Below are 24572 nucleotides of genomic sequence, written 5' to 3' on the forward strand. Positions count from 1 at the left end.
CAGGAACGTAGTCAAATCCTGTTATTTCGCCACCGTCCATTCGATACTCTCATACGGCACCGAGCTCTGGGGTCGAGCGGCGGATTACCGTGCCTTTCGGATGCAGAAGCGTGCTGTGCGGGCCATTGTGAGTATTCGTACTGACGAATCAGTCCGCGACCACTTCAAGAACCTTCGCATCCTAACACTACCAAGCCTATTAATTCTCCAAATTGCTACCTTTACCCACAAACATCTAGATACTTATAAGCGTAAAGGCATAGTGACGTCACATAACTTGCGAAGCAACGCGCATAAGGACCGTCTAGTGCCACCGCTTCATAAACTGTCAAAGTCGGAGCATTCTGTATACGTCTCAGGCCCTGCGATATACAACCGCCTCCCAGAAAATATAAGGGATGCATCATCCCACCAATCCTTTAAAATTAATCTGGAATCGTGGCTAATCACTAAAACGTTTTATAGTTTTAATGAAATTATGCAACTGCCACTGACTTTATAATAAATACTACAAATATTAACTTATTTTGATTACTTATATTTATAATTGTATGAATTGTATTATATTACTATTGTATTGTTTGTTTGTGTGAAACACACCTAATTATTAAGTCCTAGCGTGTAAAAACTGCTTAAACAGATTTCGCCTCCTGCGTGTGGCAACATTGAACTCTCTCTCTGAACGCCGCTCTGTGGCATAACACACAAAAATGTAAGATCGTCATTATAAAATATTTTAATACAAAATTTAATTAAACATAAAGGTTTATTATTCCGAAACCTTTACATGGTGCCGAAATCCGAAAATACTTCAGTTTTATAATTCCACGGGCTACGCCGGCTACAGCTTTGGGACTACGTGCGCGTTGCGCACACGCCATCATGGCGACCGAAGCAATTAAAAAACTCGTCGCGTCGAGGGCTCAGTGCAAGGCGTCGCTGACCAAACTAGAAAAATTCATTCAGCAGGATAGTCGTGTCTTCACTTCAGAGAACCTGCAGACAAGGAAGGCGTCACTCATCACAGCGTTTGAAAGGTACCAAGACATATGCGTGCAATTATCGGTCATGAGCACGGAGCACGCGATCGCAGAGGACGCCGAGGACGAAACAGAAGAGCGTTACTATAACATCTTGGCCGCCTTCGAAAGCGCAATTACCACAATTGATGGTAAACCGAGAGTGCATGCGCATGCATCAGAGGGTTCTTGGAAAACTGCACACCTGCCAAACCTAGACATACCTACATTTGATGGCCGTGATATATCGGCTTACAAGCCGTTTGTAGAGATGTTTGAGGCTGTAGTTCACAATGATGCGAGACTGTCCGCGGTGCAAAAGTTGTGTTTTTTGAAGAAATATTTGAAAGGAGAGCCACTTCACCTCATTGACACGCTGCCAATAGTAGGAGCTTCCTACCCAGCGGCTGTGGAGCTTCTAAAAAAGCGCTATGACAATGCAGCGCTTATTGTCAACGGACATGTGAACACGCTGTTGGACTTACCATCGCTACATCGAGGTACTGCGCTGCAGCTGCGAGACATGGTGGCGAAGGTTCGCCAGCACCTCACCGCGCTACAAAATCTGGAGCAACCTGTAACATCATGGGACAGCCTGCTCTCCTGCATCCTGCTAAGGAAATTGGATTCCTTCACTGTGAGACTCTACCACACGGAGAGGGACAACAGCGAGCAACACACTGTAAGTAGTTTACTTAACTTTTTGGAAAAAAGAGCAGCTGTGTTGGAAGCGAGCCCCTCCAGTAGTGAAAGTGCTAGTGTTAAAAGTAGGGTGTCGGTTCATACAGTGTCGGCTTCGCCTGCCCCGGCAGCTTCTGCGGTAACCATCACCGCAGAAAAATGTATTGTATGTAGTGAACAACACAGGCTTTACAAATGTCCAAAATTTAATGCTATGACAGTCAGCAACAGAGTGGACCTTGTCAACAAAAACAATTTATGCAAGATATGCCTTGGGGCGCATTTAAAAAAATGTAGATACACTTTTAAATGTGCAGAATGTAATTCCAGGGCTCACAATACATTAATTCATGAAAGGTCCAAACCAAAAGTTGACGAGGAGACGGGCCAGAGCAAATCAGGTACTGTCAATTTACACATTAGTCAAAAAAATAATACAAGGGTGCTATTACCTACTGTCAAGGTATTAGTTTCAGATGCACACAACAATAAACGTCTTGTTAGGGCCCTCTTAGATTGTGCCGCACAGAACAGTTTTTGTACAGCGGAGCTAGCTAACAAGTTAGGCTTACCGCAATATGATGATCCACTCAACATTAACATGCTTATGGACAAGAGTGGTGAGGTTAACAAAGGCATCAAGCTGACCGTCCATTCCAGGGTTCAGGATTATAAGATTGATGTAGAATGCTCCATAGTATCCAAAATAACCTCACCGCAACCTCAGCAAGTCATAGATTTGAGCAAGCTCATTTTACCTAACGCTATTACCTTAGCTGATGATGAATTTAATATTTCAGGCGAAGTTCCCCTCCTTCTGGCTGCAGACATCTTCTGCAGAGTTATGCAAGACGGAAAGATTGAAGCAGGCCCTGAGGATCCAGTGCTGCTGAACACGCGTTTTGGGTACATCGTCTCGGGCAGAACAACTGTAAGTCCTTCATGCAATTATAATACAGTCGCTTTGCATACAGTGGTGAATCCTGATCTTGATTCTTGTGTAAAGCAATTTTGGGAAGCTGAGAAGGTCCCTGAAGTGTACCCTGAGAGCTTGCCCGAGCATCAATATAGCGAACAGGTTTTTCAGACACAACCTCATTAGTTGAGGATCGTTTTGAGGTTAGTTTCCCTTTAAAGGTTGATATTAGTGAAATAGATCCTTCCAATTCATTTGTGATTGCTTTGCAAAGGTTAAATAGCCTTCAAAAAAGATTTACAAGGGAACCCGAGTTTCATAATTTATACAAACAATTTATACAGGAATACCTTGATCTAGGTCACGCCAAAATAATTGACTAAGGACTGTGATCCTGCAGAGCAACCCATATTTTACCTGTCACATCATGGAATTCTCAGACCCGATAAAGCCACAAATAAGCTGCGGGCTGTCTTTGATGGTAGTTTCAAAACCAAGGAAGGCCATAGTCTCAATGACTACTTATGCAACGGGCCTGTAGTACAAAATTCACTGTTTGATAACATGATGCTTTTTCGTACATACAAATACACGGTGCAATGTGACATACGTCACATGTACCGAATGATAGCTATGCACCCTGAGCATAGGCGCCTACAAAACATTCTGTGGCGGGCCGATGACACTTTGCAGTGTTTACAATTACAAACCATAACATATGGATTAAAAAGCAGTGCCTACCTTGCCACTAAATGTCTTGTAGAGCTAGCAAAAAAATATAAAGCTCAATTTCCATTGGCCAGTGAAGCTATCATTAAGAACAGTTATGTTGATGATGTGCAGGGCGGCTCAGATACACTTCAGGGAGCTTTACAACTAAAAAGTGAACTTATTTCTCTCATGAGTAAAGGTAGCTTTCAATTACATAAATGGATTTCCAATAATACAGAAATATTGCAAGACATACCTCAGGAAAAAATTGGCCTTACCAAGCGAGACATTGATCAGGATAAATCAATTGTTAAGATCTTAGGACTATCTTATGATGCCCGAGAGGATGCATACAAAATGAGTGGCCGTGTACTCACCTCTCCTGAGGTTCCCACTAAGAGAAATGTACTTAGTTCTGTCAGCAGACTCTATGATCCAATGGGTTTTGTCGGACCTCTTACCGTCAAAGCAAAACTTATTTTACAACAGATTTGGCAATATGATTTAGAATGGGACTCTCCCCTGCCACCTGAATTGGTAAAAATCTGGCAAACATTCTATAATAATTTAATTAGCATGCCTAATATGACCATACCACGATACATAAACTTGTCTGAAGCCAGCAGCGTACAGCTCATAGGATATTGTGATGCATCTGTTGCAGCTTATGGCTGTTGTATATACATCAAGGCAGTAGTAAATGGCAAACCTTACATACATTTACTTTGTTCCAAGTCGAGAATAGCTCCACTTTCATCTAAATTGACAATTCCAAAGCTTGAGTTGAACGGGGCCCTCCTACTGGCCAAGTTGGTAAACCATGTAGCCGCTCTACTAAGTATATCAGATGTTCATTTGTTCAGTGACTCAAAAATTGTATTGGCCTGGCTCGACTCCTCTTCGCTTAAGGTACCAGCCTATATAGGCAACCGTGTAAAAGAAATAAATAAGCTGACAGACACAATGTCATGGAAATATACTCCTGGCCTCCTTAACCCTAGTGACATCTTATCACGAGGCGCAGATCCTCAAGAAATAATTAATTGCAGGCTGTGGCGTCATGGCCCAGACTATTTGACAGAAGGCAATGAGTACAATTTTCATGTGTCAGAAATAAGTCCACCTCTGTGTAGCATAGAACTTCCAAGCTCAGATGAGCACGTAGCATTAAGTGCCACTGTAAATGACAATGTTATTGATCCATTTTTTGAACGATTTTCAAGCCTTTTCAGAATGATCAGAGTAACTGTATACACATTGAGATTTATAAATAAATGTAAAGGAAAATCAGGTTCATCAAACCTAATTTCTGTAAAAGAGTATAGAGATGCCTTGACTTTAATAATAAAATGCGTGCAAAGGCACTACTTTCATAATGAGCTTTCATGTATTGAGAAGGATAAAGCTATAACCTCCAATTTGAAATCACTCACCCCTTTCATTGACTCGGCAGGCCTTCTTCGCGTGGGTGGAAGGTTGGACAATGCCACACACTTAGATTTTTCAAAAAAACATAATATAATTTTGCCGAAGCACTGCCATGTAACTAAATTGATCATTACTCAAGAGCATTTAATGCTCAAACATGCAGGGTTAAAGCTTGTCCTTAGTGGCCTCTGTCAAAAATATTGTATCATCAATTCTATAAGAGAAGTAAAATCTGTAATAAATAAATGTATAACATGTTGTAGGATGAAGGCCACTGCTAGTCAGCAATTAATGGGATCTCTTCCCAAGGAGCGAATCACTCCAGCTCGGGTATTCGAAAACACAGGTCTTGATTATTGTGGACCTTTTGATATCAAACAATCAGCTCTTAGAAGCAGTGTAATAGGTAAAGGATATGTAGCCGTATTTGTTTGCTTCGCCTCCAAAGCTGTGCACTTAGAGGTAGTCACCGACATGACCACTGACACCTTCATAGCTGCATTAAAGCGTTTCATAGGTAGAAGAGGCTGTCCACAAAGCATATTCTGTGATAATGGCTCAACATTTCATGGCGCAAATAACAAATTAAAAGAGCTCCATGACTTACATAAAAAAGACTATTTTCAGAATGCGGTCAATGATTATGCAATCCAGAAGGGCATACAGTTCCATTTCATTCCTAAATACAGTCCAAATCACGGGGGCCTCTGGGAGGCCGCCGTAAAATCTGCCAAATTTCATTTCAAAAGGATTGCTTCAAATAAAATATTTACATATGAGCAATTTAATACAATAATTATAGAGATTGAAGCAATACTTAACTCGAGACCATTGACTCCGCTGTCTCATGACACCTCAGACTTTTCATATTTAACTCCGGGACACTTCTTGATTGGTACTGAATTAACATCTGTTCCTCAACCTGACTTGACAGCAGTCCCCAGTAATCGACTTAGATTTTGGAGGTGTTGCGAACAAATGCGACAGCATTTCTGGAGTGTCTGGTCCAAGGAATACCTATCATCGCTAAACCAAAGAACTAAATGGCAAAAAACAGAACCTAATTTAAAGGTTGGCATGATGGTATTGCTACAGGTTCCAAACACTCCGCCCCTAACCTGGCCCTTAGGTAGGGTCAGCAAAGTGTTTTATGGTAATGATGGTAATGTAAGAGTTGTGGAGGTACAGACCTCAGATAAAAAATTGCATTCCCGTGCTGTGTCAAAAATTGTGGTCTTGCCAATAGAGGCATAGCCATATGTAATGTCAAATTGTAAGACAATTATGTAACGTTAATTAAATAATAAAAATGATTGTTATTTTAGTTATAGCACAAGCAGTGCACCCCTTCTTGTAATGAAAATAAGGGCTTTATATTTCTTTAGCTTATGGCTATAAACTTAATTATAAAGTCAACAGTTTAATAATGTTTCATTGTAACATGTGTATAATGTGATTTTGTTGTTGCTTGTATTTCATGTAGAGTTTTAAAAGAAAATTGCTAAGCATTATTGTCTGTTATAATTCATTATAGTAAGAGTTATTTCTGTTTCACATAATTGTTAGATACTAAAAATAGACTGATTTGTTGACAATAAGACTGATGTCTGACTCATTAAATAATTAAATTCATCATAGATGTAACTTGATCTCATAAGATACCTAAAGTTGTAGAACATAAGTGTTAGTTTCAATAGTATTATTATTCATATTCAATCCTTGCATTTAAAGTTGCACTGTTGTTAATTATTGCTTAATGCCTTGCTAGTGTCATGTTTCTCTTTCAAATCTCTGTTTAAATTTGTTTCGCCTACTTAATATTAGTAATCTGTTGGTCTCAAATAAGCATTTGTGCCCCGCCCCCCCAGTTTATGTGTGAAACACACCTAATTATTAAGTCCTAGCGTGTAAAAACTGCTTAAACAGATTTCGCCTCCTGCGTGTGGCAACATTGAACTCTCTCTCTGAACGCCGCTCTGTGGCATAACACACAAAAATGTAAGATCGTCATTATAAAATATTTTAATACAAAATTTAATTAAACATAAAGGTTTATTATTCCGAAACCTTTACACCTGTGAATTACGACATGCAACTTTCACCCCACTCGTAACATCGGTCGACGGTGTCTTTGCTCCGCAAATGTCTTCCTTCATTAAACATATGGCAGAAACCATATCTGAACGCTGGAATCGCTCCTTGAGTACCATCCTAGGCTGGCTTCGAGCGAGAATTAATGTCGCAGTAATACGCGCTACAAGTATGTGCATTCGAGGCACTCGCCACCGCTTCAAGCCCGCTGCCAGATGGCTTGGTTTCGACGATGGTGCTGCCCTCCCCCACGTTGGCTAACACTTTTTCCGGAACTTTTTTCTAATTTCAAATTATTTAATGTATCGTAATGTACTATTGTATATTTCAGCATTGGTCCCATAATAAAAATATTATGTATTAGCTTACGTAACTGATTGGCAATTTTTTTAATGTACAAAATTAGTTTAAGTTTTTTTTTTTTTTTCAAAATAAAAAAAATAAAAAAAGACGAAAAACCCTTCACGGACGGAAATAAAAATCGATACAATTGATATAAAAGATCTGTCACTTTATCTATTTTATAAGATATCTAATATAGATGTAAAACCTGAAACTAGCAAACAATACGAGTCAATGCTCGACTACAAAGGTCACTCGGGTCACTGCCATGAATTGCGAAAAGGGTTGGCGAGTATAATGGATCAAGGTCAAACAGAAATAAATAAAAAAATAAAATATTTTATTTAAAAAAAGGGTCGATAAATCCATTACCTAATTGTTAGAAACAATAGCTATTGCCAGAAATAGTAAAATACGAGTAGTTAACTCTGGATAAGAGATGAAACATTTTAGCAACATAATTTAGGGCGCATATCTTATGCCAAATTTCAGCACAATCGTAGTTTTTGAAAAAGTTGTTTGTGACAGACGGACAGACAGACAGACAGACAGACACCATGAGTGACCCTATACCTTATAAAGGTTTTATGTATGTACAAGAGTCTAAACGGAAACTAAATTTGTAAAATGCTGTGCCAGCCCTGGCAGCGAGCTAGATCGTACGTTGCGGTAGGTCACGAGTCGAGTCTAGCATGACACAGCTATTGAAAACCGAACGCTACGTGAATACAATTAGGATTGTGCTAGGTCGGAATTTACGTGTAGCTTTTTTAGCCTTCAACATATCAAAGTAATTTCATTATATATTTTTGTCATTGCCTTTGTTTTTATCCCCCGACGCAAAAACGACGGGATGTTATAAGTTATAAGTTTGACGTGTCGGTCTGTCTGTCCTTCCGTTTGTCTGTTTGTCTGCCGGTGAGTGTCTTTCTGTGGCATCGTATCTCCCGAACAGATGGACCGATTTAGATTTAGTTTTTTTTTTGTTTGAAAGCTGAACTAGTCGGGAGTGTTTCATGAAAATCGGTCCACTATGTCAGGGTTTTTTTTTCGAAATTCTAATTTTGTGGTCAGGTTATTTAAGAATGAAATTGGGGATCTAAGTCAACCATTTCACGTTATTGTGTCAGTATGAGACTATTTGAGTAGTTTCATGTGCTCTGCCTACCCCTTCATGGGATACAGGCGTGATTGTACGTATGAATGTATGTATGTATGTATGTTTGAGATTATCTCAGAATAAGTGGCGTACACTAAGGCCTATTCTCAGCAGTGGGCAATAGAATGCTAAAATTTAATGATGATGATGTGTAATAAAACGAATGAAGTTTGAAGTTGTTATAGTTTGTTGTTTTGTAATAATATGTTTATGACCGACGTAGTCTAAAAATGATAACATTATATTTTTTAACACGTTATGATTGTGACAGCCCTGAGTACTAGTAACGAGCTAGATCGTACATTGCGGTAGGTCAAGTCTAGCATGGTGCATTTACTAAAAAAACATACGTTACGCGAGCATTGGGATTGTGCTAGGTCGGAAACTACGTTAGGTCTATCATGAGTCAGTTTTTTAGTCCAATATTCTTAGAAATATTTGTTTAATTTTTACTAGGTATTTGCAGCTATTGGCAACATGCACACAGAATATATAATAGTACAAGTACAGAAGGCCCACTGCTTTGATGTTCACGAAATGCCGCCTTTTTAAATGCCTACAAAATTCTAACAAAGAAACGAGCCGCACGTGCGCAGCGTCGGATGATAGGGTTGCCTATGGATTAAAACGAATTAATTCTCAGATAAAATGTTATACTACATATTCAAGTTTTGGGTTCTTTCTAGGTATACAATACAGTATTTTTATATTTTTGTTTAAGCCTTCAGCATCACAAGCCTTATTGAACTTTTCTGTGGGACTTAATCAATAAGATCTGTGTAAGATTGTCCTATTTTATTCATGATGTCTATTTAACTATGCATTATTAGCCATTCCACACGTGGACATCGCATATGAACCTTAAAAAAACTCGCGATGTAAAGTAACAATAGAAAGTGCGAACGTGCGTTCCCTGAGAACGCGCTCCACCCCTGATTAGGCCGCGAACTCGCGGCCGCCGGCATGTACTTGTAGCGCGGCGATACAATCGCGGAGTGAGCCGCCCCTGACATGCATGACAAAGTGACGCTGATTGTCACAAATACACGTCATCTTATGGATATATCGGCGGCTGTTGGAGCTAATTTGACACCATCAAATTTAACATGGAAACGTCCGCGAAATGAGGGCAGCCGGCGTATCATGCTTCCAATTTTATCACTTATGTATGTGGATAAAGTATCCGTCACGCCTTGGCGAGTACGTATGTCAGTGTGAGAGTGACAGATGTCTTATCCACGTGGATAAGTGATAAAATTGGAAGCATAATACGCCGGCAGCTGTCAAGTTCGTAGTGAATAGGAAATGATAATGATAAGCTTTGATGAGGCCATTTCGTGGCACTTCATTATTTTCTGTCTTATTGTTATTATGTGTATTTTGTCTTGCCTGTGTTCACGAATAAATGTTATTCTATTCTATTCTATTCTATTCTTTGCGTAGTCACATGCTAATTCGTACCATCATTTACGATGATGCCCAGATTTGTGAAATGTTTAGGGCTGATTTCGACGACGCGATGGATCCGCAAATTAATGCTTGATTCTATTATTTGATGAGATGTAATTTTAATACCCCATAAAGTGTCTAATACCGAGAGTTCGGGCAGCGGTTAAAAAATGTTTTATGCGATAGAAGGCAAGCGAACAGACAGATCGTCTGATGGGATGCGATCACTGCCACCCATGGACGGATAACCTACCCACAAAATTAAAATTTTGAAAAACACCCGACCGCGACATAGTAGACCGATTTTCATGAAACATGGTTAAGAACACTCCCGACTAACTCAGCTTTCAGACAAAAATAAAACGAAATCTAAATCGGTTCATCCGTTCGGGAGCTACGATGCCACAGACAGGCACACACATAGACAGACAGACAAACAGACAGACAGACAGACACGTCAAACTTATAACACCCCGTCGGTTTTGCGTCGATTTTGAGTCAAACGGCGCGGCTTTGTAAATGACACGATCTTCAAATCAAGACTGATAAGGAACCTTCTGGGCAAGCTCGCTCCATCGTAGACCACGTCTTCGCCTCGGTTAGTTTGTAGCCATGAGTAAGTTTATATAAAAAATCTACAGGTACAATTTCAAAGTTTATTGTAAGTTGTAGGTACTGCAGGAAAACTACTGAACACGTTTTTGTCTTATTTTTTGCTATATTTGTTTTGATATAGTCAAAACAAGTATGTCACGACAGTTCGAGGTCAGTTAAACTAAGGGCCGGAGCGTTTATTTTAACTTTTTGGGACGTCATCATAAACAAATAATGTATGTATGTATGTATGTATGTATAAACTCTTTATTGTACAAAACACAAAACACAAATATGACACAGGATAGACAGTACAAAGGCGAACTTATCCCTTTAAGGGATTTCTTCCAGCTAACCTTTGAGTAGGTGAAATGTGATGAAGAATGGTAGACAAATATAGCACTTAGTACAACAGTTTATAGGAAAGCCCATAAAAATATAAAAGAGACTAAAACAAAAAATAATAAAATAAAATTGGAATAAAAGGTACATCAAATATAAAGAATATATAACAATATATATAGTAAATAAATATATATTTATATATAGTATCTATAACTAGTTACAAACAAGTCATCCATGTTCCGATAGCCACAGCTTTTTTAACTGCCCCTTGAGCGAGGCAACGGACTGCGATTTCCTTAAGGACGGAAGCAACTCATTCCAAAGTTGAACCGCTCGCACTGCAAAAGATTTACTATACGCACGGGATTTATGATGATAAATAATATTTATGCAACTATACTTATTGCGAAGGAAGATAAACTTACTTTAAATACTTATGCGAAGTAATTTTTAACCTCCGACTCAAAAACGACAGGGTGTTATATAGTTTTTTTTTAATACCACGTCGGTGGCAAACAGGTATACGGCCCGCCTGATGGAAAGCAGTCACCGTAACCTATGGACGCCTGCAACTCAAGGGGTGTCACATGCGCGTTGCCGACCCATTAGAAACTTGTACACTCCTTTTTGAAAAACCCCATACTGTTTGACGTGTCTGTCTGTCTGTCTGTCTATATAATGTATACACGACCTTAATGTACAAGCAATTTATTACTTTAGTCCTGTAACGTGGTAGAATAATCATAAATCCAATATATAGAGGGTAAGATAATGTTCGTTTCGCTGAAGCAACTGAAAAAGTGCAAATTAACTGCCGGCCTAGTCAAAATGCCATGATGCCAACGTCCACTTTTCATGATCGCACCGCTCGCCATCGACAGGGCGCTCATCCACACACCTTGTGGTCGCGCACCGTGCGGTTTCAGAGGAATTTCCTCCCACGAACGCTCCGGCTGTGGAATTGAGCTCCCTGCCGAGGTATTCCCGATGAACTACAAGTATGGGGTTCTTCAAAAAAAGGAGTGTACAAGTTTCTAATGGGTCGGCAACGCGCATGTGACACCCATTGAGTTGCAGGCCTCCATAGGTTATGGTGACTGCTTTCCATCAGGCGGACCGTATACCTGTTTGCCACCAACGTGGTATAAAAAAATGACAATCGTTGACGGTGGATGCCGATTGAAACACAGTCTGCATCTGTCGCGCCAATTGAGAAAAGCGATGTGCATTTGACTACGTGCCCTGTGTGCGTAGCCGAATGCACAAACGCTCACGATAATATCTCTTTCGTAGCTATCTATCTCTATCGCTCTTGCGTATAGGCGCTACAGAGACAGACTACATTTCTGCTGCGTTTCGGTGACGTTTCGCGTCGCAGAAATGCCATCCGGCTACGGCACCTGATGTTTTATCATTGAAATGAAATTAAATATTTATTTTCCAAGTTGGCATATTATAATGCGCATATGAACGTCAAATAGCTAAGCCGGCTCTAGTCCTACGCCTCAGCCTCGAGAAGATGTCAGCCCCCCTCAGTTGGAGGACTTGGAGGGGGTATCCACTATGGGACCGGTAAGAAACTCGGCGGGCCACTTCTTTTCAAAATATTACTTATAATTAACACGCATTAAAATTTCGCTCGACCATGCTTGCCTGCTTATTTTGAGGTCGCTGTTCATTTTTAACCCCCGACGCAAAAACGACGGGGTGTTATAAGTTTGACGTGTCTGTCTGTCTGTCTGTCTGTCTGTCTGTCTGTCTGTCTGTCTGTCTGTCTGTCTGTCTGTCTGTTTGTCTGTCTGTCTGTGTGTGTGTCTGTCTGTGGCATCGTAGCTCCCGAACGGATGAACCAGGTTCGATTTAGTCTTTTTTTGTTTGAAAGCTGAGTTAGTCGGGTCGGGAGTGTTCTTAGCCATGTTTTATGAAAATCGGTCAACTATGTCGCGGTCGGGGGTTTTTTCAAAATTTTAATCTCTATACATTACTCGCTATCGAGTGACATATTCTGCACTGATGGTACACTGTTATGGAGGGTATAATGGTATTCAATATTAGTCGACTAGCGACAAGACGAGGGTCTGTGCCAATGAACTGTTAGAGTCAAGGGCGCACACTCGTGTACACAAGTGTTATCGAATTTAGTGTGACATCATGTCATACATTCTTGAAAATAAACTTTATCTTTTTTTTGCGGGTTGTGGGTTTTATTTGTGTTATGATACTTTTATACATAGATTTTTTTTTTTTTGGGATATCCTTTCGTGCAGTGCAGTTATATAACAGAATTTCAAACGTGGTGACTTCTATTTTTAACCCCCGACGCAAAAACGACCGGTTGTTATAAATTTGACGTGTCTGTCTGTCTGTTTGTCTGTCTGTCTGTCTGTCTGTGTGGCTGTGTGTGTATCTGTCTATGTGTGTCATCGTAGCTCTCGAACGGATGAACCGATTTAGATTTTTTTTTTTTGTCTAAAAGCTGAGTTAGTCGGGAGTGTTCTTAGCCATGTTTCATGAAAATCGGTCTACTATGTCGCGGTCGGGGTTTTTTTTCAAAATTTTAATTTTGTGGTTAGGTTATTAATAAGGAAAACTTATAATATTGACTAGAAATGTTGAAATATTTTACTGCCACAAGAGGGGATATTCTTGTATGGGAATTAAACGTTATTATCTGCTACGGTTCCTAATATTTTATAATGTTTCATTTTTAACACCCGACGCAAAAACGACGGGGTGTTATAAGTTTGACGTGTCTGTCTGTCTGTCTGTCTGTCTGTCTGTCTGTCTGTCTGTCTGTCTGTCTGTCTGTCTGTCTGTCTGTCTGTCTGTCTGTCTGTGTGAGTGAGTGTCTGTCTGTGGCATCCTAGCTCCCGAACGGATGAACCAATTTTAGTATTTTTTGTTTGAAAGCTGAGTTATTGTTCAGTATATTTTAATAGATTACACGTACACTTCGAGCGCGACAGTACTACAATGCAGTAACACGACATCGATTGGATATTTTTGTTTAAAAAAAAAACGTAATTTTAGACTCGCTGGCATTTAATATTTATACTATATTCCAAAGCTTCGTTAACGTATCTTATAGTTAATTCTTGACAAAAATCTACAATATGCGTCAGTACCAATTGTGTCGCTTAACTTCAAATTCGGGTAAATCCATTCTGCTTTAAGGTTGATTACAAATAAAAGTATATTATGATCCGAAAAAGAATCAACTTTTAGCAAAATGGATTTAAATTAAGCGATTATAATTTTTTTAATAGGATTATAAGTACACTTTCGAGCGCGACGGTACCACAATGCATTAACCCGATATCTAATGCACCGTCAAAGGCGCGCCAATGTCGTGGCATGCAACTAATGCACTAATAAGTAATGAGCCAGGTTCGACATCCGCTGTGTAGCATTGTTCATTCTATACAATAAATAAATTACATAAAAATACCAATTTTTGTCCAAAAATATTTTCAACAAAAATGGTTTTAATAAGGTGCATTAGGGTAATTCCGATAGTCGTCTAATTACGAATCACCATTATTTCCATCATATCAAGATTCGGAATTACCCGAGCATTTCTGTCATTCGGAATTACCCTAATGCACTTACAAAAAATCTCATCTCAAAGACTGCTACTCGATATTACGATTCAAGTGCGGAAAAGGCGATTTTCGAACTAGGCCCATCTGCTGCGGCGTTAGCATAGTTCTTACTATACAATAAATAAATAAATTACTAAATACATGGTATTTGGCAGCAGGCAACAATTGGCTAGTGTCACTATTCCACAAAATATTATGTTGTCAAACTTTCCAGTTGAGAGGGTGTATGAGGCCCGTAACTTGGGACTCCTGATGGACTGTGGACTGCGCTATGAGAAGCATGTCGCTGAATCCATCAGAAGTTGTTTTTACAAACTCAAGGTTCTATATAAAATTCGGCCTTATATAAGTGAAAACCTACGTTGTCAATTAGTTGAGTCACTTGTATTATCAAAATTGAATTATGTGGATGTAGTAATTGGACCTAGACTTCTTGCAAGAACAAAAAGACTCATTCAACGTGTTCAAAATGCCTGTGCTCGCTTCTGTTTTGATATTCCGTTGAGAGCACACGTGACTCCGTTTCTAAATAGCCATAAGATCCTCAAAATGCAGCATCGACGAAAACTTCACTTGGCCTGTTTGCTCTTTGGTGTACTGAAGTTTAAAACACCCCCGTATCTCTTCAGCAAGCTCTCTTGTATTAAGCTTCGCGAACGCCGTAACTGTGGGCTTCAATTGTTAACGCCGCGTCATGCTTCTGCAGCTTTTCGAGGAAGTTATCGCTATTCTGCCTCGCGCTGCTGGAATAATGTGCCTCCGCCATTGAGGAACCTGCAAAGTATTTATAGTTTTAAAACCAAGCTTAAGCAGTACTTATTAAACCACCAACTTAGTCAAGAAAACTTGAGACTTGACACGAGCTGTCTGTAGTTAATTACTCATTTAATATGTTTACCACTTGTTTTTCGCTCCTTCTGCAGCATGATTATTATGCCGTCGATGTTATTCAGTATTTTTTATCATCCTGTAAACTTATACATTTGATTTTTAGCTTTTACATAAAATTACGTATAAAATTACGTTTGTTATTGTCTTGTCAGAACCTGCCTTTTAGTTAGTATAGCTACCGCTGGCGCTAGTTGCAACTAGCAATGGCCGCCTTAATGAACAGCCATAGTATGGTACGACCAAACGATGGAACGCTGTGTGTGCGATCTGGTGTATGACGCTTTCCTTTTTTCTTTTTATTAATTTAATGTGTTCTGTCCTGTTCTGTTTGTTATTATTATTTTGTATACTTAGATCTTTCTTATATCACAGCCTGTTGTTATTTTTCTTGTAATGTTTTCAATTTTATTCTTTTTAACTGTAGTCCATTCTTCTTGTATCACATATATTTTGCATTTCTTCTGTCTGTTACCCTCCGTGAATCTTTCTCACTTGATGGTCTCATCGGAAGATCAGCGCTGGAAGTCACCAGCAACACGCTGAGATGAGGCCATTTCGTGGCACTTCATTACTTTCTGTCTTGTTGTTATTATGTGTTCTTTGTCTTGTCTGTGTTCACGAATAAATGTTTATTCTATTCTATTCTATTCTATTCTATTCTATTCTAAATAAATAAAAATACTAATTTCTGACGAAAATATTTTCAGTTTTTTTTAATAGAAAAAATCTAATATCAAGAGCAAAAGTGCTAAAATACTGTAAACAGCCCGATTCGATATACGTCAGAAATAAGCTCTAAATACGACGTTGATTGGAGATGTCATATTATGTCAGTGTCAAAAGTGACGTTAGATAGATAGATAGATAGATAGAATACTCTTTATTGGCACACCTTAGCAAAAGATACAGAAAAAATATACAGTGGAGACAAAACAAATGATTATAAATAGAGGCAGACAACAGGCGGTCTTATCGCTAAAGAGCGATCTCTACCAGACAACCTTTGGGTAGCGGAAATAAAAAACCATAATCAAAAAGAGTAGGTGCTACGTAGGTGCTACGTTTTTGTTTTAAAGAACAGTAATTTTTGAGACTCACATAATATCCGTGAACCGGATACGATACGTATACCTAGAGCCACCTAGCGAATACCCCTGATAGTTACAATCCAATCCATAACACCCATGTGTTATTCGCGTTTCAGGTCCTATAAGTATAATTATTATGGATTTATGATACAGTCAAAACTCTAGTACCTACTTTGTCTTTCAACTTTGACTTTTGAGTCTTTAAATCGTATTGCATCGTCACATACATAATATACCTTTTTTTTTATATTATAAATGGGCTTACTCTTGACCACAGACTAGCCAAAGGCAAAGACGTGGCCTTTGGCCTACGATGGAGTGAGCTCCCCCAGAAGATGCCTGTTCACTCATGATTTGAAGGTTGACAATTTATGATACCGTACTGTCTTCAAGAAGATCGTACTGTAGTTTTAGCTGCCATACGATAAATAATAATCGCAAAGTCATAAGAATCCAGAACTATTTTGACCATATTTATAATTCTCTAGGAAAAGTGATGAAAGGTGGGCTGGAGAATTAAAGATTGGTGGCCGCTTTTGGATGTAATTTTGAAGCGCCTGCAGAGCAATGGCAATGGCCTCCACTGGCTCGTTGGGTGGACGACATCCGATAAATTACGGGTCATTTCTGGATGAGGCTAGCTCAGGACCGGGACAATCTAAAGAGTAAAATAAACTAAAATTTATTTCAAAATAAGTCATTTAGTTAATCACATATTTAGTGGATGACACTAGGCAGAGCCTGTCCCGTGACTCCACGGATTTCACATTATTTTGAAAGACCGTATCGGGCGATAGCGTACTGAAAACAAAGCCTATGATCAGCAGAGGGCGGTAAAGTACTGATGATGCTGGTGATAATTTGAAAGCTGTTGCCAAAATAATGTTAAGTATTTCAGGAGGATATTTTTAAATTCAGAGCGTAGTAACTTCATTTATATGACTCTTCATCTTAATAACCACAAAATTAAAATTTTGAAAAAAACCCCCGACCGCGACAATAGTAGACCGATTTTCATGAATCATGGCTTAGAACACTCCCGACTAACTCAGCTTTCAGACAAAAAAAAACTAAATCTAAATCGGTTCATCCGTTCGGGAGCTACGATGCCACAGACAGACACACACAGAAAGACAAACAGACAGACCCCGTTTTTGCGTCGGGGGTTAAAAAATTATACACCAACTTATAACCTAAACTGAATCATATTTTTATTATCACCAGACAAAGACATACCCCGGTATTTCACAGCATAGTGTAAACGAAGACACCTGCATCCTACATACTTGCCATTAACTCTCTGACCGTTTATATCTCTTATTGCAAAGATACAAAGATGAGTATCACTCAGTTAAGTATGATGTTGTATGACTATGTACGGACGTGTACCTCTCTACGGGAGCTTTGCCCGCGAGCGTACACTCGTGGCCGAAGAAACTGTAAACTCACAACCTAGTTAAAAATCATGTGAACTGTACCCTTATATTATTATTAGCCCACATTGTCCCACTGCTGGGCAAAGGCCTCCCTCCTACTCTTCAATGTATCCCTATCCTCGGAAGTCTCCCACCAGTGTGTCTCAAAGGCATCGAGTTCGTCCCGCCATCTCTGACGTGGTCTACCCCTTGGCTTTGTAATTTGTGGCAACGAACGGGCGACTGTTTTTGCCCACAAGTCATCGTGCGCATACGGCAAACGTGTCCTGCCCAATCCCATTTGAGCCTGAAAACAAAAATAAATACTTAGTATAGTATAGGTATACTACGATGGCCGTCATTTATCGGCGTACAATTTTCTAACGCAAACACAAGGATTTTCGAACAAAGCAGCAGTTCCAAGAGTTCTGGGAGGTTAATAAAATTTTAAGCATAAAAATGCCATTTACACAAAAATAAGCTAAGCGTTCAATGATTTCGCTGAAATCGGAAGCCTTTCTAACTTGGCAGGATTAGTGTAACGTTTGTACCTACTTTCGTTTAATTGATTTTTGCTCGTCGTGAGTCGAGTCGTGGATTATTTCTTGGCATTCGCAAAATGGTCCACACCATGAAAATGAAATATTTATTTTTCAAGTAGGCATATTATAATGCGCATATGAACGTCAAATAAAGCTACGCCGGCCAAACGGGAAGTACATCTTGTTCGAATATATAACGTCAGGCCGTTCCTTTTGCACTATTTGTAAGTGCGATAGGGACGCACCGAAGCGATAAGGATCCAACTAGTGGTCTACGCCCGCAGGTCTGTTTTACTTTTTGACACAGCCGTGGACTCACGTTTTAATCTTTTAATACCTTTCATATCTGAGGTATCGGAAAACTAAAATCTAAGCGAACTCAGTGACCCGAAATTGATACTGCGGAAAAGTATGCTAAGAAAGTAGGAAAAATGCTTCCGCATTTTGTTAATATTCCTACACATTACCTTTTTGATCCTTAAGCCGTTAAGCCAAATGCATAATAAGCGATGCATCCTCTGAATGCACCCAAGTGCACGCGCCCCACTGAACATTTGCCAAATATTTTTTTCTAAATATGTAACGCGCGGTCACTGACCCCGCGGCCATTATCGCCGAGTGTTTTAGATCAGCTCTTGCGCATGTGTGCGTGCGTGCGTGCGTGTGTGGGTGGTGGTCGTATTTTTATTGCATTCTGGAGATTATTTTATAAGTTATGCGTATGTTGGTTTGTGACGGCGCCTTATCCGGTTTGGGTTCAAACATAGTTTGTATATATTCTGTGCACAAGTGATTGGTAAATTTAAAAGAAGATTTGTACAAATATTTCCTGACTAATTATATAATGATTATGACGTCATCGTGACGTCCGCCCTGAAACCATTTTCATACCAACGTTATGTGAGTTAAATGGCATATCATTACCTACCTAAATAATTAGATAATTTTAGACAATTGCATGAATTTCATTCACAGCTATATAATAAGTTATAGGTAATTTAAGAGCGAATAATCATTGACGTTTAGTTAATAATGCGAACGGTAAGTAAAATAAAACTATGGCTCTCAGACCAAAAGTCTCCACTTTTAGTTAGTAGTTACATAGTAGAAGGAAAATATTAATAAATAGTTATTTGTTTTACAAGGGGGCAAAGTTGTTGTTTAACCGCACATACCAAAATTGATACCCGATCAAGCGAAAAATTCCAATATTGAACCGCGAGCGTAGCGAGTGCTTCAGAATGTGGAATCTTGAGCGTTGCGAGGGTTTCAGGGCACGTAGGTTAAACAAAATTTGCCACCGAGTGAAACACAAAATTTTTCACCACACTAACACTATGGAATGATTTACTGTAAAACATCATAATTAAATTAAAACCATCAATTTATTTAACATGTAACATCAAAATCATCATTTATACGTGAATTCCAAAACCCAACTTTGGACATCGAGTTAAAATTTGTATTAAATTTGTACGATTAAGTCTTAAGTTTACAATTAGGTTTATTATATTACTGTCAAAATAAGCTTGTCTATTTACAATAAAAAAAAAACTATTCTATTTTTATGCCACACGGCATTTTCAAACAACTACACAAACTTCCGGATGTCTATTTCATCCCTTACCCCACTCATACTACGATAAGCGTTACTACCCTTACTGACCCCACTTGACCCCGGGTCAAGGGATGTCTAGACGGACACAAACTAGTTCCTTGTCTATGGCAGTGGCCAGTACAATATTGTTTACTGGCAGTGGGTAGTTTAACATTGTTTACTTCCGGTTGAGTTAAAAAAAAAAAATATCTGTTTATTTCTAAGAAACGTACATGCATTTATTACATACTTAACTGCTAATCTTAAATTGAAAAGATTATTTGAGTTCATTGTGTGTTTTACAAAGGTTGGACGTAGGGTTGATAGGTTGGGTTAGAAGGGTTATTGCAAAATTGTAGGAAGTTTTATAATTAACTAGCTTTTTCCCGCAGCTTCGCTCGCGTTAGAAAGAGACAAAAAGTAGCCTATGTCACTCTCCGTCCCTTCAACTATCTCCACTTAAAAAATCACGTCATTTCGTTGCTCCGTTTTGCCGTGAAAGACGGACAAACAAACAGACACACATACTTTCCTATTTATAATATTATAAATGGATTTTATAAATTATTATTATTAGCAAAAGCCATACTAATAACATTTTCAGTACAGATGGTGTTTTTCTTACGCACTAGTGCGAGAAGTGGTTCATTATATACAGAGTGGGGCCTGTAACAAAGGCGAAGAATTGAACTCTAGGCTATTCTCCTTATACTGATCAACATTTGTTCGGCGACTTTTAAAAATAACTTGTATTTTGATTTTTATCACCCTTGAAAGTTTTTTCTAAGAGGTATTGCGAATTCTGTTAAGTCTAAAGTGTGACAGACAACGTCAATGACAACAATAATGGCGTACATTGAAGCTAATATTTATTTTGTATGAAAAATTAAAAATTTAAAGACTTCATAATTTTTAAAAGTCACTGAACAAATGTATAAGGAGAATAGCCTACAGTTCAATTCTTCGCCTTTGTTACAGGCCCCACTCTGTATATGCCAGGTCGAAACTTCGGAGGCTCATCTGTACTGAAAAACGTCGTATGATACACGTGCGAAAAGGAAATTCGTAACTCGTGTCGATTTAAAGCACTCCCTTCGGTCGTGTTTTAATTTATCGCCACTCGTTTCGAACTTCCTTTTTTACGCACTTGTATCGTAATGTACTATTTCAGTACAGATGGTGTTTTTCATTTATTGTCAGGTTAAAACTTCGGAGGGCCATCTGTACTGAAAAATGCCGTAGGATACAAGGGAATTTGTAACTCGTGTCGATTTAAAACACTCTCTTCGGCGTGTTTTAATTTATCGCCACTCGTTTCGGACTTCCTTCTTTCCACACTTGTATCGTAATGTACTATTTTAACATTTTATTTAAGAGTGATGGCCATGAAAATTATACACAGGGAATATAGATATAGGTACAATTCAGTAGCAAAAAGTCATTTGGTACCGATTCATGGGGGGAGCCTTATAAACCTACTCACAATACGTACTAACAACTAAACATTTCACAAACAGGAAAACCTCACCTCAATCCAACAAATTGAACACAACATAACACCCTTAAACCACCCGTAAACCCTCCATATCAAACTAGACAGTCCCTATTCCCTTGTAATCTTATAGAAAACCCGTTCCTCCCCCACCCAACACCATAACATCACAACTACACACACTACTCCAAGCAAATATCATCTTTAGCCTTCATAGTTCTAAAGATCCTAACTATGCGAGCGCCCCATAGACTTATGCCATATAGTACCAAGCGTCTTAACTATCAATAGTCTACACATGAGCGAGAGGGAGTATTTGTTGTGTGGGTGCGAAAGGGACGGAAGGAAAACATAAGAAACACAAGGTCGCCGGTAGTGGGTCAGCGTCTAGGCGACGTCTAGCACGCACACTAGTGTGAAAGTACGGATAGCAGGGAAAGTGGAATGTTATTTAGCTATTTATTTTAGGAAACTATTTTTAGTCATGGAATAGGGAATATAAGTTTAGCACAGAGAATATGAATTGGTTCCGATGGTAGTCTGTTTTTCAGCACTAACAAAGTAGTTATTGAGTGCATTATTTAGTACCTACATCATTATATGCAATGCACTAATTGTCCAGATATAATAGTATGATTTAGTTTACATCGAAATAGACATAAAGTTGAAATGACATCACAAAGATAGAGGCAGTAAATGAGCAGACGAGCCGCCTGATGTTGCTTACATCAGGGAAGCCATTTTATTCCGTTGCCGATCTTTGAGAATACTAAATACCTGGGTCTAGAAGATCCCCATGACATAGCGCAAGGGGAACACCTCAGAAGGTAGCTCATTCCACAGCTTGCATGCATTGCAAAACGAGCGAGAGGCTTTATTTGACATGATTCGATGGTAGGAATTTGAAAAACAGTCGATGTCAATTAATAAGTGGCCCTTATGACGAGGCTGCATGCATTTTTATTTACAAGTTGACAATAGCACGAGTTACGAATTTCTTTTTAACCCCCGACGCAAAAACGACGGGGTGTTATAAGTTTGACGTGTCTGTCTGTCTGTCTGGCTGTCTGTCTGTCTGTCTGTCTGTCTGTCTGTCTGTCTGTCTGTCTGTCTGTCTGTCTGTCTGTCTGTCTGTCTGTCTGTCTGTCTGTCTGTCTGTTTGTCTGTCTGTGTGTGTGTCTGTCTGTGGCATCGTAGCTCCCGAACGGATGAACCGATTTCGATTTAGTTTTTTTTTCATTTGAAAGCTGTGTTAGTCGGGAGTGTTCTTAGCCATGTTTCATGAAAATCGGTCCACTAGGTCGCGGTCGGGGGTTTTTTCAAAATTTCAATTTTGTGGTTATTCGCACGAGCATTGTACGACTTTCGTCAGTAAAGATAGCCCTCCGAAGTTTCGACCCGACGTATAATGAACCACTTCTCGCACTAGTGCGTAAAATAGGGTGTTATTATTCCGATATGCGGTGACAATTCAGTGAACTATGAAGAAAATAGTTCCAAAGAAATTCCTCAACATGGCGCCTAGTCAAATATTTCTGGTCTGGTTTTACTTAGTAGCACAGTATAATAAAGAGTACTATCGTACAGTATGGTCACTCCCGCTCCTCGCTGAAAGTGCCGCCCACCCCTTCTCGGTTACCTCACAGTTACCGCCTGTCAAAAACACGAACAGTCGACCTGTCATATTTCACTCATACAAGCATAGTACGTGTTCACCTACACGAGCTAAGACTGTGTGCTAGGATGCGCCTCTTTCAATATATTTGATCGCCAGTGTCCAAGGTGTGCTAGTAGGTACTTTACCTATCACGTCAAAATTACAATGGGCCATGTGTACTGAATAACGTCGTACAATACACGTGCGATGAGAAAATTCGTAACACGTGTCGATTTATAACCTAACCACAAAATTAAAATTTATAAAAACCCCCGACCGCGACATAGTGGACCGATTTTTATGAAACATGGTTAAGAACACTCCCGACTAATTCAGCTTTCAAACAAAAAAAAACTAAATCGAAATCGGTTCATCCCTTCGGGAGCTACGATGCCACAGACAGACACACACACAGACAGACAGACAGACACGTCAAACTTATAACACCCCGTCGTTTTTGCGTCGGGGGTTAAAAACACTCCTTTCTGTTGTATTTTTATTTATCGCCACTCGTTTCAAACTTCCTCTTTTCCGCACTAGTATCGTAATTTGATATTTCAGTCCGATGCTAGAATAGTTTGTAGTTTTCTGCGGACGGTCCCACACACGCACTAACGGGGCCGTGTCCGACGGTTCAATGTCACGTGGTCACCCGACGCGATAAGGAAGGATTTACTAGTAGGGTGTGCACTTAACACAAGTTGGGGATAATTAGTTCACATTTGGGACAGGAAAGGATTACCTAATCGTAGACATTTTCATTTTGAATTAGCTTTTAAATTAAGTAAGATGCATTGAGACGCGTGTATTTTTTACTTAAGTAATACTAGTTACTTTTTTTAGAGTTTGAATAAAATAGCCAGATTATAAGAAACGTCATCTATAAACATCGTGACAATAAAGTTTGGGCTGGAAGGACGACGCCAAACTTCGGGATTAGTTGTCAAAGTGGATCAGACTCGGAGGCTTTCATGAGCAGTGTCAAAATGCCGTGATAACGCAAGGAGGATGATGCTATAAGGAACGTTATCTAAATTTAAATAGTACCTATGTAGCGCTGCAGCAATGTGTTTTTAAATTCTGCAGGCAATAGTGCGCGCTTCGTCTGCCCTATGTGTGCACTGTCACACATACCGAGATTGGTAAGAGAAGCCATTGAGATTCACGATTATAAAAAATACAATCGAGAGATGGCTTAAACTAATGTATGATATCCTGTGATTTATTTGTGTAAAAAAAAATCGCGAGTTGAACAAACGTAGTGACAATATGTGTGTAAGTAGGTGATTATTGGGAGTTTCAAATCAAAGATTTGAAAACTCCCAATATCACTTCATATTTAGGACTCGTACTCAGGTTTATTGGTGATTTAAAACTCCCAATAGGTTTTCAGATGATTTAAAACTCCTAATCGGCTTTCTCATGATTTGAAACTCTCAATAGGTTTTCAGATGATTTAAAACTCCTAATCGGCTTTCTCATGATTTGAAACTCTCAATAGGTTTTCTGATGATTTAAAACTCCTAATCGGCTTTCTCATGATTTGAAACTCT

General features: G+C 39.2%; 2 protein-coding genes across 3 annotated transcripts; both read left to right on the forward strand.

Moving 5' to 3' along the window:
* Window positions 1-591: 591 nt before the first annotated feature.
* Window positions 592-2981, forward strand: LOC125230459. Its single transcript, XM_048135600.1, has 2 exons — window positions 592-1701; window positions 2501-2981. The coding sequence occupies exons 1-2, from the start codon at window positions 883-885 to the stop codon at window positions 2591-2593; spliced, it is 912 nt and encodes a 303-aa protein (XP_047991557.1). The 5' UTR covers window positions 592-882; the 3' UTR covers window positions 2594-2981.
* Window positions 2982-3008: 27 nt separating this feature from the next.
* LOC125230460 lies at window positions 3009-6798 on the forward strand. 2 transcript variants are annotated; one of them, XM_048135602.1, is made up of 2 exons: window positions 3009-5035; window positions 5890-6798. In XM_048135602.1, exons 1-2 carry the CDS (start codon window positions 3181-3183, stop codon window positions 5910-5912), a joined length of 1878 nt encoding a protein of 625 aa, XP_047991559.1. In that variant the 5' UTR covers window positions 3009-3180; the 3' UTR covers window positions 5913-6798. The 2 variants fall into 2 exon arrangements, with proteins under 2 accessions (XP_047991559.1, XP_047991558.1); XM_048135601.1 differs by having other exon boundaries at window positions 3009-4827; window positions 5617-6798.
* The last annotated feature ends 17774 nt before the right edge of the window (window positions 6799-24572 follow it).

This window comes from Leguminivora glycinivorella, chromosome 10 (genome assembly GCF_023078275.1).
Source record: "Leguminivora glycinivorella isolate SPB_JAAS2020 chromosome 10, LegGlyc_1.1, whole genome shotgun sequence".
Lineage (NCBI taxonomy): Eukaryota > Metazoa > Arthropoda > Insecta > Lepidoptera > Tortricidae > Leguminivora > Leguminivora glycinivorella.

Coding starts and splice junctions, on each gene's coding strand:
- LOC125230459 (XM_048135600.1), top strand. CDS start 883: ATGGCGACCGAAGCAATTAAAAAACTCGTCGCGTCGAGGGCTCAGTGC. Junction 1,702..2,500: donor ACAACAGCGAGCAACACACT/GTAAGTAGTTTA, acceptor TTAATATTTCAG/GCGAAGTTCCCCTCCTTCTG.
- LOC125230460 (XM_048135601.1), top strand. CDS start 3,181: ATGATGCTTTTTCGTACATACAAATACACGGTGCAATGTGACATACGT. Junction 4,828..5,616: donor ACAATGCCACACACTTAGAT/TTTTCAAAAAAA, acceptor GACACCTCAGAC/TTTTCATATTTAACTCCGGG.